This window comes from Zootoca vivipara, chromosome 1 (genome assembly GCF_963506605.1).
Source record: "Zootoca vivipara chromosome 1, rZooViv1.1, whole genome shotgun sequence".
Lineage (NCBI taxonomy): Eukaryota > Metazoa > Chordata > Lepidosauria > Squamata > Lacertidae > Zootoca > Zootoca vivipara.
Genome location: NC_083276.1, coordinates 47,354,540 through 47,372,620, shown reverse-complemented (window position 1 = coordinate 47,372,620; position 18,081 = coordinate 47,354,540). Strand labels below are relative to the sequence as shown.

General features: G+C 39.7%; 1 protein-coding gene across 4 annotated transcripts in view; it reads left to right on the top strand.

The window, feature by feature from the left end:
• RAD51B (RAD51 paralog B) overlaps positions 1–18,081 on the top strand; it is a 305,547-nt gene that overhangs the window by 100,824 nt on the left and 186,642 nt on the right. For all 4 annotated transcript variants that reach the window (XR_009557519.1, XM_060273900.1, XM_035113654.2 and 1 more), the window contains exon 8: positions 14,372–14,468. Coding sequence is in view for 3 of the 4 variants with exons in the window: in XM_060273900.1 (XP_060129883.1) it covers positions 14,372–14,468 (97 nt within the window). In the remaining variant the exon portion in view is untranslated. The remainder of the gene's footprint in view (positions 1–14,371; positions 14,469–18,081) is intronic.

The following is an 18,081-nucleotide window of genomic DNA, read 5'->3' as shown; positions in this document are numbered from 1 at the left end:
TTCCCCTTTTCCCCATCTTATTAACTCTCAAATCTTCTATTAGTTCCTGAAGTGGGTAGGTAGGTGGGTAGGTGGATGAGACAGGTACAACATAGTTCCATGTTTTGTTGTTTGTGGAGGCTAGATTGGTAGTTCAACCCTTTTAAGAACATTTAAGATCCAGTCTGCTGGATCAGGTCAATGTCCCATCTCACAGTGTTCTCACAGTGGCAAGCCAGATGCTTGTGGGAGACCTACAAGCAGGACCAAGCACAAGAGAACATGTATAACAACATAATGATATAGGCGGTTTTATTTTCAATTACTTTCCCAATTATCCCTGGCATGATTGTTTATATTTTCTCAGCTGCCATACACTTGGTTGATATATTCCCATCCACTATGACATTCCTGGTCAGTCACCACCAATTCACATTCTATGAGTGTATAGTTGAATTTAAGGTGTGTTTTTTTAACCTGGCATAACATCACTTCTTGTTGACATTGAATTGCAGGTAGCATTTTACTACCTATTCACTCAGTTTGAACAGGTCCTTTTGGAGCTCTTAACAATCTCTTTTTGTTTTAATAACCTGTATCATCAGCTAATTTGGCCGTCTCATTCACCACCCCTTAGTCTAGATGGTTTGTGGACAAATTAAAAAGTACAGGTCTTGATACTTACTCAGGGACTCCATTTTTTACATCTCTTCATTCAGTGAACTGAATTTTTATTTTTACTCAATGCTTCCTGTAATTTAACCAATTTCTGATCTACAAGAGAATGTCGTCTCTTATTCCATGTCTTCTAAGTTTACTCAGGAGACTTTGGTGAGTTATCTTGTCAAAATATTTTGAAAAGTCTTAGTACACATTTTCAGCTAGATGACATCTATCTATATGCTTATTGACGCTATCCTGGGCCTGTTGTTGTTCAACGTCTTTATAAATGACTTGGATGAAGGAACTGAGGGGATGTGCATCAAATTTGCAGATGACTCCAAACTGGGAGGGGTAGCTATTGCCACAGAAGACAGAATCAGAATTCAAAATGATCTTAAAGACTAGAGAACTGGGCACAAGCTAACAAAATGAATTTTAATAGGGACAAATGTAAGGTTCTGCACTTAGGCAGGGAAAACCAGATGCACAAATATGGGTTTGGGGATCCATTCAAAACTGTTGTTAGGAACTTCCTATCAGCCCCTGCAGGGCTAATGGTCTGAGATAATATAAGTTCCAACCCAAAACATCTAATGTTCAACCCCCTGATGTATAACGTTCTATAACTATTATGTCTGAACCAGGCAGGAATGTCCAAAACCTTGGTTTGTAAACCTCCATGGAACTGTACAGGCCCTGCATTAACCTACAATACATAGTTCAAGGAACCTGCCTAAACTTTGGAACTAAATAATATTCAGTTGGGAGGCACCGATCTGAGCTCAATTAAAACTTAGAGGTTTTTTTAATATACACTTTCCACAATTAGTGTTGTGAAACAAACCATCATAAGAGCAAAAGGTTCCTAATTGAGGTTAATGTACACATTCAAACACTTGGACTCTCTTCCAGGCTCTCCTGGGCATTTGTATTCTTCTCCATAATTTCTTCAGAAATTCACTCTTCACAAAATGTGATTGCTTATCTTCACCCAAAGCATGTTACTGCCTGAAATCTTATGGAACACCCCCCACAACCCAATCATGGATGTCTTTGGGTAACAGCTGACAGACCTTTCCTTCCACAAAGTCAGCTGACATTTCAGCTGCCATCAGATTTCCCATCTATATCAGCACTGGAACACTTGAAGAAGCTGTCACTTGAGGGTTTGCTTTGGTCTGTTACAGAGGTCAACTACAGTTTACTCTCTGGTTTTGAACGGTAGCTTGGGAATTACTTTCCTAAGCCATTTGAATGTCTAGAAATGGCAGAGAAAGTGTGATTTGATTCTAGGATGTATGAAAGATCGCTTGACTTGCCTAGTTGCCACAGTTTGTGACAGTAGGAATGAAGAGTAGGAGCAGAAACATGACTCGCATCTTATTTTATTAATGTTTTAAACCATGAAGAGACAGCTAACTTTTAATTAATTCCTTATATCTACTCAGAATGTAAAGGAGGGAGAAAGAAAGGCAAAAGCAGTGACTTTCTTATAAGTCTAGGATGATTTGGAGGCAGTCTAAGAAAAAGCAATTATTGCATAGATGGAAATAGCAAGTCTCTCTGTTTTCATATGAAAGCTGATGTCAGTAACATGGGGACAAACCTCCTTGTTGCATGTAAGTGAAATTGTCAATGCCCTTATGACGGGAAAAACCTACTCAAAAATTAAATTGTGGAAATCTTTATGGGCAAGATGTCAAGTAAAATATAGTTTATAAGATCTCCGTCATAATCCTGGGCAAAAGCCAATAGCTAAGGGGATTTTGCCTTATTAATTTTAAAAATGCCAAACTGTTTTCTAGTTGATACATGTTTGGCTGATCTTTGAAAAACAGCATAGATAGAGGCATATGTTGTCTTTTGCAGTATAGCAGAAAAACTAGTGCCTTTGGTGAAGATTGCAGTGTTTGGGTTGTTTCTTGTGGGGAGAAGCAGTCCTTGAGGTATTGGGGTCTTGTGCACTTTTAATTGAACCTAGAAACTAATTGGTAGCCAGTGCAGTTGGGTGAGAATCGGTGCAATATGCTCAGATATTCTGGTTTTAGTAATCTGACCACTGAATTCTGCACTGGCTATAGTTTTGGACTCTCTTTAAAGGCAGGCCCACATATAATGTATTGCAACAGTCCTAACATAAAAGTTACCAGAACATAGACTTTTGAAAGTAGATTATCCCTGTATAGATAGCATCGCATCTGGGCAGCCAGTTGAAGCTGGTAAAGACACTCCACCTTTGTTGCCTACTTACTGCTTCTCCAAGTCCTTCATTTCAAACACACACACACACACACACACACACACAGAGAGAGAGAGAGAGAGAGAGAGAGAGAGAGAGAGAGAGAGGGAGAGATCTGTCAAGTAACTATGTGATCTGTAGTTCTTTTATACCCCATTTATGTTTCAAGGCATTTTTCATGTGGCCACCTCAGTACACCACATAATGAGAGGAACTAAATAATTTTTATATAATGTATAGAAACAGCTGTTCAAATTGGAGCAAAAACAGCATCAAGATTAGGAAAACAGAGACATCCTGGTAACTTTCCTAACTTTTAGAGTTAATGAAGCTCTATTACAAAATATGCAGGATATTAATCATTATGACCACCCATTAGCCCCAGTATCAGAATCAGTCTGTCTCTTTATACCCTGTGCTGAGAATCCTGAAGCGATTGTGCTTATGTTCTGCATATGGATTTCCCATTGGCATCTGGTTGGCCCCTGGAAGAACAGGGTGCTAAACTAGATGGGCCTTTTGTTTGATACAGCAGGGCTCTTGTGTTCTCATTGGACTCTTTCTTTGTGGGGTGTTTCCAGCTTGTGCTTCGGTGAAGTTTGGAAATGGAACAAGTTAATTAGGATTTATTTTAAAATATGACAAGGCTTTGTTGGCTTTGGAAAACCATGAACAGCTAACTGAAGTAATCCATCTAGAAAAGGGCCACATGAGTCAAGCTAATGCCATAAACCTCAAACTAGCGTAACCAGTAAGACAATCTCTTTCATACAAGTTTGATTTTTATATATAATGTATATACATGGCCTCCCTATTTTGTTAAAAACCATCCAAATTTTGTTTGTTTGCTTTGCTATTTGTTTGTATACAGTTTTTAAATAATTTATTTCCCCAAAGTAATTTACAAGCTACATGTCATGTGCACAATAAATTACTATTTAAGGCCATATAAAGCACCACAAAAACATAACTTGTAGTGAGCATTACGGTGTATCTGTAATTGCAGGTGAAGTTAAAGCTTGCAAATGGCTGCTTTCACTACAGTGAAAGATCTTTTACATTTACACTATATTTTTAAAACTTAAAAAATTGTGCCATGAAGTTTCACCAAACATGAAGTATTAGGTGTTAGCTTTTCTTTAAATATGTTTTCTGGACTCTATTAGACTTAAAATTATGCACATACTATTTGCGCTGAAAGATCACATCCTCTTTATATACCATTGATCACTGCACTGTGCCTTTAGGAATTAGTCCTTTGTTATTGTGGCACCTACCCTTTAGAACCCTCTCCTCTTTAATACAGCAGTCCCCCATTTACAAGCTTCCTGTAGGTTCACGACCGTTTATACGTGCATCGGGTCAAACCCAGAAGTGACCCAGAAACGTCATAAAGACGTCACTGAAACGTCACTAAAAGGGTGGAGTGGGGCGCTTGCAGTCGTTTTCAATTATACACAATTTCACCAACACGTGTGGTGCATTGGATTGTAACTCTCACATAAACGGGGAGCTGCCTGTATTAGGCAGGCGCTGTCTCTGTCCGCCTGCTTGGGCAGGTATTTTGGTGTAAGCTCTCTCTTCTTCTTTGACATACCAGTAGGAAAGGAGAGTGGGACTTGTGGATTTCTGAACAATAGCCATTCAAACTTTTTAAACATATGGGTAGGCGTGTCTAAATAAGAATGTCTTCAGCAGTTTTGAAATCAGTGGTTAAAACTAATGCAGCTTTGAATGATTCTATCTGCCATCTTAATTTGAAAATGGTGTCCATTTCCATCCTGTCATAGATGAAAATCTTGATGTCAGGAATCATTATGCAAAAATTGGTTAGAATCAAGATGGCATAGCTGCCAAGTTTTCCCTTTTCTCGCGAGGAAGCCTATTCAGCATAAGGGAAAATCCCTTAAAATAAGGGATAACTTGGCAGCTATGAGATGGTAGTCGGCCGTCTTAAACCAAAATGGTATTCAGTTGCATTTGAACGTAGGCGAAAGCTTGCTGCTTGATCTTAGGAACCATCATACAAAGCTTGGTTACAGTATCTTAAGAGGCGCCCAAATGCATAGCAAACAGACAAACAACTATTCAAAACATATACAGTAGTTGGTAAAAATCAGATGTGATGTTTCATGGTTTTACAGTGCTTTTCTGCAAAGCTTGTATGCGGGGGTATGTGTTATGACTCCCCCTCTTAAATTATTTAGCTGTGTGCATGCATGCTACATTTAGAGGTGGATTCCTGCCATAAAATGTACCTACACATTGTTTCATATGACACAGTTACTATTGTACAACCTTACAGTATGGCACACATACATTTGAGGGCCACAAATTGTCCACAGTTTAAAGTCTTCCAGCAACCAACACTAGACAAGGAGTAGGAGTACAGAGCTGTGGAATGCAGCAGTCCCAATAGCCTTGTGAACTGTTTGGTTTTCTAACATAAGCACACCTATCCAGGATACTATGTGCAAAATAGCTTCCTCCCACCTCAAGCTGTCTGTAGTGAAAAAACAACACCCTGTGTAATTACCAATAAAACATTTGCATCTTCTAAATGAAGAGTATCTTGACCAATCAAGTACAGTACAGATTTGCTCTATACAGATTTGCTCTAAAGTCCATTCTACTTTAGATAGTTCACATTTTTGGATGGAGAATCTCCATTCAGAAATCTGTGCTTTTATTCACAACTTTCTAGAGGATATGAAAAGCATGTTGAAACTAACCCCTAAGCCCTGGGAGTTTGGCAGTATGTGGAAGAGGCAAGGCAATCTGATCCACCCTGGCCTTTGGGGATGTCTTGCGCATGTCTCCGCAAACAGGTTTGTACAGGCTGCAAATGCATGGGCTGTTTGGATATGAAGCAGTCCCTTAAGGCACGTAGACCTTTTTTTGGTGGAGTAGAACAACACGGGGGGCCAGGAGGGTAGGTTTTGAAGGTTACATTTGTGTTGGCTGCCGTTCCTTGCTCATAGAGGAGGAAAGGCAATACCCTGAGGCTATTTCTGGGTGGTGGTAGTTTCAATTTGAAGACATGTAGCTGCTTGGGAGCAGCACATTTTTGTGTGTTGTTTTGTGTTTTCCCTGCTTGTTGTAGAACTCTTATTAATTTCTTGTGATTATTTTTAAGCCTTTGGCACAGACTTGCATCCAGTCTCTGCACTTCCCAGAAAACGCTTAAAAGCGAATTGCGTAATGTGGTATTTTCCCTCTCTAATGCAGAACTAAATGCAGAGGCCAGTTTGCACTGGTGTTTAATGCCCCCCCCCAAGCCCCTTCCTTGCCTTTGTCTTCTGGTGTGCCTTCTTCAATTGCGCTTGTTAGGGAAGTTGTTTCAGAAGCTGCCTTTTGTCAGTTCTGAGGCTGAGCCATAGGGAACCAGGGATACAGGGAGTGCAAGACTTAGCAGGGTTGAGACCAGGTATGCAACATGAAGGACAAAAATCGGTTGCAGACAAGAGTATGAATCAAACTTCTTAGGGATATGCTCAGATAAGTATGCAGGTAGGAAGCAGACAGAAGGGGTGGACAAATGGATTAGGATGCTTGCAAGTTAGAAGACAGGCAGGGAACAGGCTAGAAGAGACCTGGAGCAAGACTAAGGAACTACGCAAGCAAGATCTTTGTCCGCTGGAAGCATTTATGGGAGAACCATTGGACTGCTTGGTGAATGGGCCCATGCTTGTATCTAGAGGACCTTCAGTGTCCTCAAGTAGCTCACATTGTAGGGCATCAGTGTATAAACCAGGAGGCTCCTTATCAGAGCCCCAGAAGTTCCCCACACTTTTTATTTGGTGACAAAGTAGCTGCAGAGAAAGAGTTAGTAGGTAGAAAGTTGCTTCATCTCTTGGGCCATAGAAGTGGAAAGCCCTACCCCTTGAGGAAAACAGCAACTCTGGTCCCAAGCAGAAGGTTGTCCACAAAAGCTTTGCAACAATTAATTGTGGAACCAATCACACGATTTAGATGGTATGAGTGGATTGATGTTTCTTTTTTATAATCTCATGTGGATAGGCATGATCATTATCCTAACACGCTAGTAGCCATTTTAAAAGAAAAAGAGAGACTGGCAGACAATAGCTGTCACCACCCCCAAAATATATTGAGTTTGTTTCAAGTGACTCTGGATTATTTTAAAAATTGGGAGGAATGAAGTTGATGTTGTTTTCCTGTCTCACTCCTGTTGAGGTGGGCTGATTCAAGTAGTTAGTTACTTATGTGACTTCATGCCCATGTGCCACAGGCAATTTTAGCTCGGGTAACGTAAACTTCAGGTTGCAAAAGCAGCAAACCCAGAAGTATTTTTCCAGGTTTCGCTGCTCGCGCATGCGCAGAAGCACTCTATCGTGCCGCGTGCATGCGCAGACAGGCACCTCCAGTTGCAGAAACCTTGGGATCCGACTGGAGCTCCAGAACAGATCCCGTCTGCAACTGGAGGTACCACTGTACCTGAATCATCCCAGCAAGCATCCTCCCATGCTTTCAAGACATATAAATTTAATAAATAATAATAATAATACCTGTATGGCATCTTCTTACACTTAAATGTGGCAGTTCAGCAGTAAAACGAAAGTTTGGGAAGTATGCATTAAAAAACCCCAAACCTATATGTTTGTAATTCTTGCACTCAAGTGTTGAATTTGGCTATGCAGATTTTGTGGCTGGGGCTAGTCTTGGCCTATGCATGCTGTTGCGCTTGGAAGTGGGTCCAGTGCACTTCTACTTCCTTATTAAACCATCTTGTGGAATTGCCATATTTAGTCAATGTGGGTGCAACTTTTCCGCAATTTTGTGAACCCTGAGTTTTCAATCAAAGGTGCTAGGGTTTAGTGTTCTAATAAGTGGTCTGCTCAGGATGAGGTTTTGTTACAGTATTAGGATGCAGTATTATTTATGTGACTTGTTTATGTGCTATGGAATATAATTGCTTCAGTGCTATTATCCTGTCCAAACTGAGAAAATCACAAGAATATAGTTTCATTATACCATGGAAATATGGACATTATGACTTGTCTGCTGAATTTCAAGGTTTGTGGTTTACCCTATGCTGGAAAAGCAATCACATGCTTCCCTGTCAACTACTTGGGGATTAGTGGGTGTAAATATAGATGAATGACAGCTAGAGAAGTAATAGGCTAATTTGAGTGAGACAAAGCCTTTTGAGTTGTACTGTATTGTTTTGGAAGTGGATAAAATACTCCTTTTTCCATTTTGGCCAACACCTCTGAGAACACTGGAGATTGTTGTGAGGCTCTGAGCAGTTCCTCCAGCACCCACCTTGTATAGAAAACTCCCAACTCCAGTGACACTGGCAAGAAAGAAGGAGCTCTAATGCTGACAGTGTTGTTTCTGTGATTATAGCAATTGGATAGGTTCTTTTGTCTGAAAGTCTGATATTGTAGGGTTGAACTATTACCTTGAACCTTGCTTTTCTCATTATAAACACTCCTCCATGTGATTGTGTAAAGACCACCAATTCTTTTGAAAGGTGCTAATATCACAGTGATTTACTGTAAGCCTGGATGAGGTAATGGGCAACTGTTCAACCATGTGTGGCAAGCTGTTATTAATGCACATGGAGCAGATTTCACCTGTAGAGAGCCCAGAGCCAAAGGAAGTTGCTAATCCAATGTCTAGTCTTAAGTTATGTGTTGTCAGTAACCCCTGCCTGCCATTTGCAGCAGGTGCAAGCCTGAACACAGCTGTTCTCCCTGCGCTCAGATACTGGCCATTGCCCCAGCTCAACATATCAAGTGCATCACTATGATGTCCTTCTCATGATGAGTTGGTAAATGGTTTCATGGTGTTCTTAGCAATACTGTATGCAGTTGCTTCTCCACCAAAGGATAGACTTCAGGCATTATTATTTCAACCAATTATCAGCAGGTCATACAACACAGCAGAGCTGCTTACTAAGTGCACTGACATTTCTGGGCCAGAGAAACTTATAGGTAAGGGTTTTGAGATGCACAATCCCTTCTGCTAAATAGGAATTAAGTTGCTGCCCTAGAGAAGATTAATAGAAAATAAAAGAAAATAAAAAAACAATTCCTCTGCAACATGCTGAGTAACTGTCCTGGTCATATGAAAATGACTGCTGCTTTTACCTCATTATCTCTACTGTGTTGCTGGAGTGCGCTAAAAACAGCAAGAAACATGCACTAATGTAGGGGAAAGACATTTAGGAGTCATCTAAGTGTTTTGTACTAACTCTCCCATCTCAATGGGAAGCCTTTAATTAGTGTTTTCCTAAATGCTGCTACATGTGAAATGGGGAATTTTGCCCTGTTCTCATAATAGCCATTTCATGTGAGGTTTCCCCCTTCCTCTTAATTCCGATGCATTCCAAAGCCTCTGTACCTTTGCTGGTTACTGATTGATGGTTCTGTACTATGTTCCCTTTAATTTTGCAATAAACCAACAAGGAGGTTGAGACCACAAGTTTACAGAAAATGCCTTATTTACTCAACTAGTTTTACAAGGATGACAGAGTAATATTTAGGAGTTTCAGTGTGGTCCTGGGGAGGGCAGAAGAAGTATTTGAGAAGATGCATTGCAAAAATAGCTTGCTTATTCCTTTCTGTAGAAGCAGTCATAAATCAGTTTCTGGGACACCTTTCTTCTTGAAACGCCAGGGACTACAGATTTACACAAAGTGTGTGTTTAAACCAATGCAGTTGTATATTGGTGTCTTATGTTAGGCGCTTTAAATTGTTGATTTTGTAGTGTGCTTTCAAAAAAACCAACAAACGAAAAACCTACCAAACACAGAAAGACACCGAACACAAAAAAAGCACACAATATTATAGTGCAATGTTTATAGTGGAGCAAATGTGCGATGACCACATCACTCATGGGTTCTTTTGACATTTGTGAATAATGTAGTCAGTGCAAATATCTGCCAATAAAAACTTTATACCATGCCATAATGTGTAAGTGTGCACAGACATGTACATTAATCTGAAATATGTCCTATTCCTCTTCTTCACATCTGTTTCTGTTGGATCTTGCTTAACATTTCCGTCTTCTTGGGCTCTGCATTAGGATTTTGAATCTGGAACTGGCATACTGCTGTCAATGGAGACTGCTTCAATGCTGAATCTGTTGTGGTCCTAATCCCATTAAACCAATGTGAATATGGAATAGGTGAATAGGTGACTCCTTTTACACGGGGGTTATGTTCCAGGCTCCTGAGCGCATAAATGAAATCGTGTAAAGGGGAGCACCCTCTAAACACCCTTTAAACATGAACTCTGCCACTTTCTCTTCAATCCACACCCAAAATACCCACAACTAGAATTCAAGTTCTGGTGCTGGCAGGAGACTGGAGGACGTGCGAAAGTGTCTGCTTTTAGTCAGGGAGGCTGAGCAGCATAACAAAGCCCTGCTGTACCTCCAGTGTCTTTGGGGCTTTCCCCCACCTTCAGTGACATTCTTTTTGGGCTCCGGGCATAGCTGTCAAGTTCTCCCTTTTTTAAAGGAAAATTTCCTCATGCTGAATAGGCTTCCTCGTGAGAAAAGGGAAAACTTGACAGCTATGGCTCCGGGGAGGGTCTTCTCGTGAGCCACGAGGACTCTGCTGAAGTGCACTTCAAGAGACTGAGGCAGGCGAGAGACCACAGCCCAGCTTACTAGTTGATCAGGTGAAAATCATGGGGTTTGTTAAGTCTGGGAGGAGGTTTGTGGCCAGTTAGCTTGATTAGGCTCAAGACAGGTGAGGATCACATGCTTCATTAAGGTATCTGAAGAAGTGTGCATACACACGAAAGCTCATACCAATGACAAACCTAGTTGGTCTCTAAGGTGCTATTGGAAGGATTTTTTAATTTTGTTTATGCTTCATTAAGGGGAGAGATACAGCTACTCAGCTGGAAGAAGCTCAGGTGCTTCAAACAAGAATAAAATCCTGGATCTTTTTCAGAGACAGGAACCTGGTCTTTTGGGTTGACTTAGAACCTTTCTCATTGCATTGGACTCCTCTCTAGCATTGCCCTCAGGACTGTGAGCATTATTGGGAGTACACTGGGGTTTGGGACAAGCACACTCACAGGCTTTTGTGAAGCCTGTGAATGTAGGGCATGACCTGGGCCCTTCTTTCCATTACCTCCAACTTGGTGTGGGTGGTGCAAATTACCTCAATTGTGTCAGAGAGTCAGGCACAGGAGTTTATAGAGAAACACAGAGTTTCAAAACTCGGGAAGAGATTTCAGAACTCCCCATGAGATGCAAAGAGATGAACCGGAAAAAGCAGAAGGAGTAGGGCAAGAAAGCAAAATGTTTTTAAGTAAAGCAATGGCAAACCTTAAATTACTAACTTGGAATGTGAATGGTTTAAAATAATAAAATAAAAAGGAACAGGGTGGAGCATGAAATTTTAAAACAAAATTTGGATATAATTTGCCTTCAAGAGACTCATTTTACAAGGAAACATGAGAAAATTTTGATTAATAAGAGACTAGGGAGGGAATATATTGCAGCAGATATTTCCAAAAAACATGGAGTGGTTTTTTTATATTAAACCTGCGCTTGAACCACAGTTAATTCAAAAGGATGAGAAAGGGAGAAAATTGGTGGTTCAAATTAAAGTTCAAGGAGAAAAAATAATTTTGGTGGGTATATATGCACCAATCAAAATTCTTCCAAGATTTAGAAACAGAATTACTAGATTTTGCAGATGAGAAAATAATAGTGATGGGGGACCTTAATGGAGTCCCATCACTAGAGAAGGATAGAACGATTAGGAAAAAAGACACAAAAGAAGGCAGGCTTCCCCAAACCTTTTTTGAAATGACAGAAACAGTAAAATTGGTAGACATTTGGAGAGTTAAACACCCGTTTGAAAAACAGTTCATTTTCTTCTCTCATGTTCATGGAAGTAGTGCCAGACTGGATGCAGTCTGGGTTTCTAAGGAACTGGAAACAAGAATTTAAAAAATTGAAATGGATCTAAGAACATTACTCAGTCCACCTTTCGGTGGAGACTGAATGAAGAAATATTGGATGATAAAGCTTTTCTGGAAAAGACAAAAAAGACAATAAGAGAATACTTTGAACAAAACTTGAATAATGAAACCAAACTTCAAACAGCCTGGGACTCTAGTAAGGCAGTAAGAGAGGCCTATTTATCCAGGAAAATTCAATTAAAAAGAGAGAGAGAGAAGACAGAAGAAGAAAAAGGAAAATTTAAATAAAATAGCAGAAAAAGAATTTATAAGAGCACCAAATAAAGAAATAACAAAACAGTCGATAAAATTACTTCAATCACAATATTCTATGGTAATTAATGAAGAAATAGCATGGAAAACAAAACAGATTTTTTTTGAAAATGTCAATAAATCAGGAAAACTTTTGGCATGGCAATTGAGATGCCACGTGAACAGGATAAAGCTTAACGGCAGAATAACTAAGAAAACAAAGGAAATAAGGGAAGCCTTTGTAAAATATTTTACGGATCTTTATAAAAAGGGACCAGAGAAGCTGACAATGATAGAATATTATTTCAAAAATAGTAAGTTACCAAAGATAACAGAGCAGCAAATGAGGATATTAAATACCGGTATAGAAATATTGTCTCAAGAAGTAATTGAAGCAATAAACCAAACAAAGATAGGGAAGTCTCCGGGGCCAGATGGAATAACAGCTGAATACTATAAAAAAAAACCTGAGTGACCAAAACTGTGAACCCCTTGAAAGACACTATGAATGAGGCCCTAAAAACAGGGGAGGTCCCAGAAACATGGAAAGAGGCCTATATAACTTTGAAACCAAAAACAAGATTCAGATGTAACATTGGTAAAAAATTATAGGCCTATATCATTATTAAACAATGATTAAAAATTGTTTGCATTTGTTTTGGCAAATAGATTGAAAAAATTTCTAAAGGATTTTATTCATTATGACCAATCTGGATTCCTTCCAGGTAGACAAATTAAAGATACTATAAGAAATGTATTTAATATCATAGAATACCTGACAGTGAGAAATGAGAAAAAAGCAGCATTGATGTTTATAGATGCAGAAAAAGCGTTTGATAATGTTTCTTGGAATTTCAAGAGGAAAGTGATGGAAGAAATGAGATTTGGACCAAATTTTAATAGGGGGTTACAAGCTGTCTACTCAGAACAGAATGCCAAAATAATTGTAAATCAGGTGATAATGGATAAATGCAATATACAAAATGGAACAAGACAAGGATGTCCATTGTCACCGCTGTTGTTCATTCTGGTACTGGAAGTTTTGACAAGAAGGATAAGAGAAGATTGAGAAGTGTCAGGAATAAAAGTAAGGAAAAATGAGCACAAGCTGAAATCATTTGCAGATGATCTGGTAATAACTGTGACAGATCCAAAAAATTCTCTCCCAAAAGTAATGAATATAATACAAGAGTTTGGTCAAGTGGCAGGATTTAAATTAAATAAAAGTAAAACTAAATTGTTATTTAAAAAAATCTTAAAGAATCTGAAAGGAAAGAAATAATAGAAATGACAGGGATAGAAGTACATAAAAAGTAAAGTATTTGGGTGTATGGATAACAGCAAAAAATATAAATATCTTTAAAGATAATTATGAAAAAAATGGCATGAAATTAAAAGAAATTTGGAAATATGGAATAGGATGAATCTCTCTTTAATGGGAATAATTGCAACTATAAAAATGAATTTACTTCCAAGGATGTTATTCCTCTTCCAAACCATTCCAGTAATAATGGGGAGTGCATGCTTCAAAGAATGGCAAAGAGAGATTTCAAGATTTGTCTGGAATGGGAAAAACCAAGGATAATAAATAAGATATTAACAGATGTGAAGGAAAGAGGCAGATTCTCACTTCCAGATTTAAAATTGTATTATGAAGCTGCTTCCCTAATATGGATCCGTGATTGGATCAAGCTAGATAGGGAGGAAATAACAGAATTGGAAGGACATGACAACAGGTTTGGATGGCATGCCTATTTATGGTATGGAAAAGCAAAGAGGTAATGTAATATAAATGTTAGTGATATGAGTCGTATGTAATGATAGAAAAAGAAAAGTGAATAAAAATTTAATAATAATAATAAAAGATATACCCATCTGGCTTTTAAACTAACTTCTTATTCGCTTTTTTGAATTTTATGCACACCCGCACCAACCGGGCCCTAAACACTCATCACTTCCCATCCTGGCTCCTACATACTTGTTTTCTCTGTACTATTACTCCTTTTCAACAAAGGCATCCTTTTCTCGTACCAGGGAGATATGAGGTGTAATGTGAAGCCCATAAGTAATCTGAAAAGATTGCTTGAAAGGATTTGCTTTCTGCAGCAGTCTATTATGATGCTACTATGGTTGATCCAACATTTCTAGGAAGGAATTGAAGTGGTTGAAAATTAGGGTGGGTGTTGAGGGTTGCCTGTCTGCCTATATACATTCTAATTCTTCTCTGAGCTACCACTGTATATTCTTCTTGTAATTCTAATACTTTTTCCTTCTCCATGTCTGTTTGCAGGTTATCTTGACGAATCAGATTACCACGTGGCTGAGCGATGGCCTTGCTGTGCAGGCAGACCTGCTGTCTCCAGCTGATGACTTCTCTCTGTCTGAAAGTAAGCAGCCCTTTTTATTACAGTTGAAACTTGACCCTGACACAAATCTCCACTACTACTCATAAGTCTCTTTTTCATATTTAAGGGGCAATACAAATATGGTTATTTGACCTAGTGTAAGATGTAGCTAGATGTAGCTAGAATTCAAAGCCCCTTTGAAACAACTTTTAGAGTTTCATTCTTTAAGACCAGTAAATGGTATTGATCTGCATGCTGGAACCTTAGAAGGGTTTGTTTACCCCACATTTTGTATGGTAAAGGTAAAGGGACCCCTGACCATTAGGTCCAGTTGCAGACAACTCTGGGGTTGCGGCGCTCATCTCGCTTTACTGGTTGAGGGAGCCGGTGGACAGCTTCCGGGTCATGTGGCCAGCATGACTAAGCTGCTTCTGGCGAACCAGAGCAGCGCACAGAAACACCGTTTACCTTTCCACCGGAGCGGTACTTTGACGTGCTTTCGAACTGCTAGTTTGGCAGGAGCTGGGACCGAGCAACGGGAGCTCACCCCCGTCACGGGGATTCGAACCACCGACCTTCTGATCGGCAAGCCCTAGGCTCAGTGGTTTAGACCACAGCGCCACCCGTATCCCTATTTTTGTATGGTAGCATGCTTAAAAACACTGCTATGTACTTACCAACCAGGTGAATTAGAGAACCTTCCCATCACTGTTAGAGGCAGGATAGTTGAGGGAATAATTGGATCATTCTGCTGATCTAATGTGATACAGGCAATGACTGTAATTATCAGCTACTCAAAAGAAGAACAAGTTGGCTCTGTCTAATAAAGAATAAATACTCATGTTTCTGCCATGATTTTGTTTCACATATTGTATAGCACAGTGCAGACCTAAATACTTCATTATGCTGTAGAAACTTGTGTGTGATGTAACACAGCCTAATTTTGTTAAAAACCTGGATCAGATAAGGATATGGAAATGATGCAATTGGTGCACTATCTTCCATCTAACCATGTGCACCTATCACTATAGTATCAAATTATTTACTATCTTAAGTCTTTTATAGCTTTTACCCTTACAGCATGCCTATTGTAGAACCGGGGCAAAGTGAAATTACAAGAGTCTGTGACAGAATTAAAAGCAATTTTCTGAGTCCTTTACCTTATCTGTGATCTATCCATTCAAACGATGCAACTTGCATTAGGAAACAGTTTCACAGAAAAATAGTTGAAAGTTGTTGTTGCTATTTAGTCGTTTAGTCGTGTCCGACTCTTCGTGACCCCATGGACCATAGCACGCCAGGCACTCCTGTCTTGCACCGCCTCCCGCAGTTTGGTCAAACTCATGTTGGTAGCCTCAAGAACACTGTCCAACCATCTCATCCTCTGTCGGCCCCTTCTCCTTGTGCCCTCAATCTTTCCCAACATCAGGGTCTTTTCTAGGGAGTCTTCTCTTCTCATGAGGTGGCCAAAGTATTGGAGCCTCAGCTTCACGATCTGTCCTTCCAGTGAGCACTCAGGGCTGATTTCCTTCAGAATTGATAGGTTTGATCTTCTTGCAGTCCATGGGACTCTCAAGAGTCTCCTCCAGCACCAGAATTCAAAAGCATCAATTCTTCGGCGATCAGTTGAAAGTTGTACTCTAGTAATATTGACAAGGAATTCAATAGAAACCTGATGGCAGAAAGTATGAATATATTTTATGAATTACTTACTCATAAATAGAAAAACTTCCTAAAAGCAATAAGAAAGTTCTGCTACTAGTATGCTATTTTCTATGTTGTGATTGAGTACCTGCTAGCAGGCTCCAACATTGTACTAGGAACTGCATATACCTTCCATATATGGACATAGTTTGAAACCAAGGGTCACTTTGCATATTACATTGTGTGCATACAGTAAAGTGTATCACATGTGGATGAAAAATCAATGTTTGTAAATGTAGGTATTACGTAGAGGTGTGTCCTACGGAGTTGGGATTGGGCATGGCTCCCTGCCATAGGTACACCCAGCGGCAAATATACTTGCTGTTCTGTAATGTGTCAAGTTATAGGGATAATATAGGTATTAAAACAATGTCAAAATCAATTCTTTCTTGATTTGGGAGAATATGTCTATAATAGGCTGAGGGTGATGGGGGTACTCTTTCTTCCACAGGCTCTGGTGCTATTTAAATAGAAAGACCGGTTGCAGGGCTAAAATGTGCAACAAGTCTAATTCAGTATATGGGAACCAGAATGGGTTTCACACATCTTCAAAAGAAACCAGGGAAATAATTTGCCCAGACTTCTTCTGACCAGCTGCCACCCTCAAATGTTTACTCATAAAAGTCAGATTTGTTATGTTCATGTTGGCTAGATCTAGTTTTAGACTGTGTTCAATTTTCTTTTCTTTCATGTGGTATAATGACTTTGGTCATACGCAAGTGGAGTGACAATTTACCTTTTCCTGGAATGTCATTGCAACATAGAGATGTAGTAATTTATGCAATAAAGGTGCCCTTGTGAAGGCTGAAGGGATGCTAGCTTTACAGTTTCCCTTTCTCCTGGGCCCAGTGCTTTTCTTCTTGAAAAAAAGGAGCCTGTACTCACATGAAGTTGTTACAGTTAGTGCCACACATTTAACCAGCAGGAAAAATTGTGCTGGTACTGCGTACACTTGAGTACCCCCAGGAGGAAAAAGCACTGCCAGGGCCTATAAATCATTCTCTTTTGGTCTCAAGAGATTTGCATGGTGATATTATAGCTACACATCTCTTTTAGCGCTTTGATAAGTGAACATCAGTGATTCACTGAATTCCATAAGGCTCGCTTTGGCACAGGAATTGGCGCTGTGATATAGACCAGAGTTAGTTTGGGGCAAATTGCTTCTTGAACTTCTGTGTTCAGGTCGGTGTATAGCTTCTGCTGTTTTCACTTTAATAGCTTTTATGTCCTTTCTGTGAGGACCCTGCATTGGATGAGTTTTTGTGCCTTGGAGCTGAGCTAAGTAAGATAAGAGGCTGTGGCAGTGGTGCACCAAAACGTATTGCCAGCCAAAGAAACCAAGAAAAAAACCACCCCTTAATTGCAGCATATTATTAGTAGTAGTATTAATGATGGTGGTAGTAGTGTTTCTCTACTATCCATCCTCCCATATATGCCCCGTGCAGTTCACAACACAGTGAAGTGCAACCAGAACTGCTTTCTCATTTTAAATCCAGAAACATACTTTAGCCTTACTGGAAACTAGGCATTTATTCTCTTTAAGCTCTCTTCTGTCCCTGCTGTGAAAATCAGGCAGCAGATCACTGAAATGGTCAGCGGAACTCAAGACACATTGCCTCATTATATGACTCGCTAGTAGAGTGTGCTGGTGCTGTTGAACTCCAGCAAGAGTAGAGATTGGGTGTGTGTGGAAGGAAGGGAAAGAAACAGAGAGGGAGAGAGAATGTAAAAGGAAGGAGAAAGAAGAAAAAGAGGGGAATAATATGAATGCAACTGTAGAGAGACCTTTGGATAAACAAACTATAAAAAAGACATGGGTAACACCCCCCCCTTTCTTTTGGTGGGGGGGCTATTCATCCTGATTTGTTTGCAAAAAGTTCGCAGCAAGGTTAGAACTTCAACTCTGTTGAACATCCATTCTGATTTGTTTACGGGGAGGTTACATAGCACT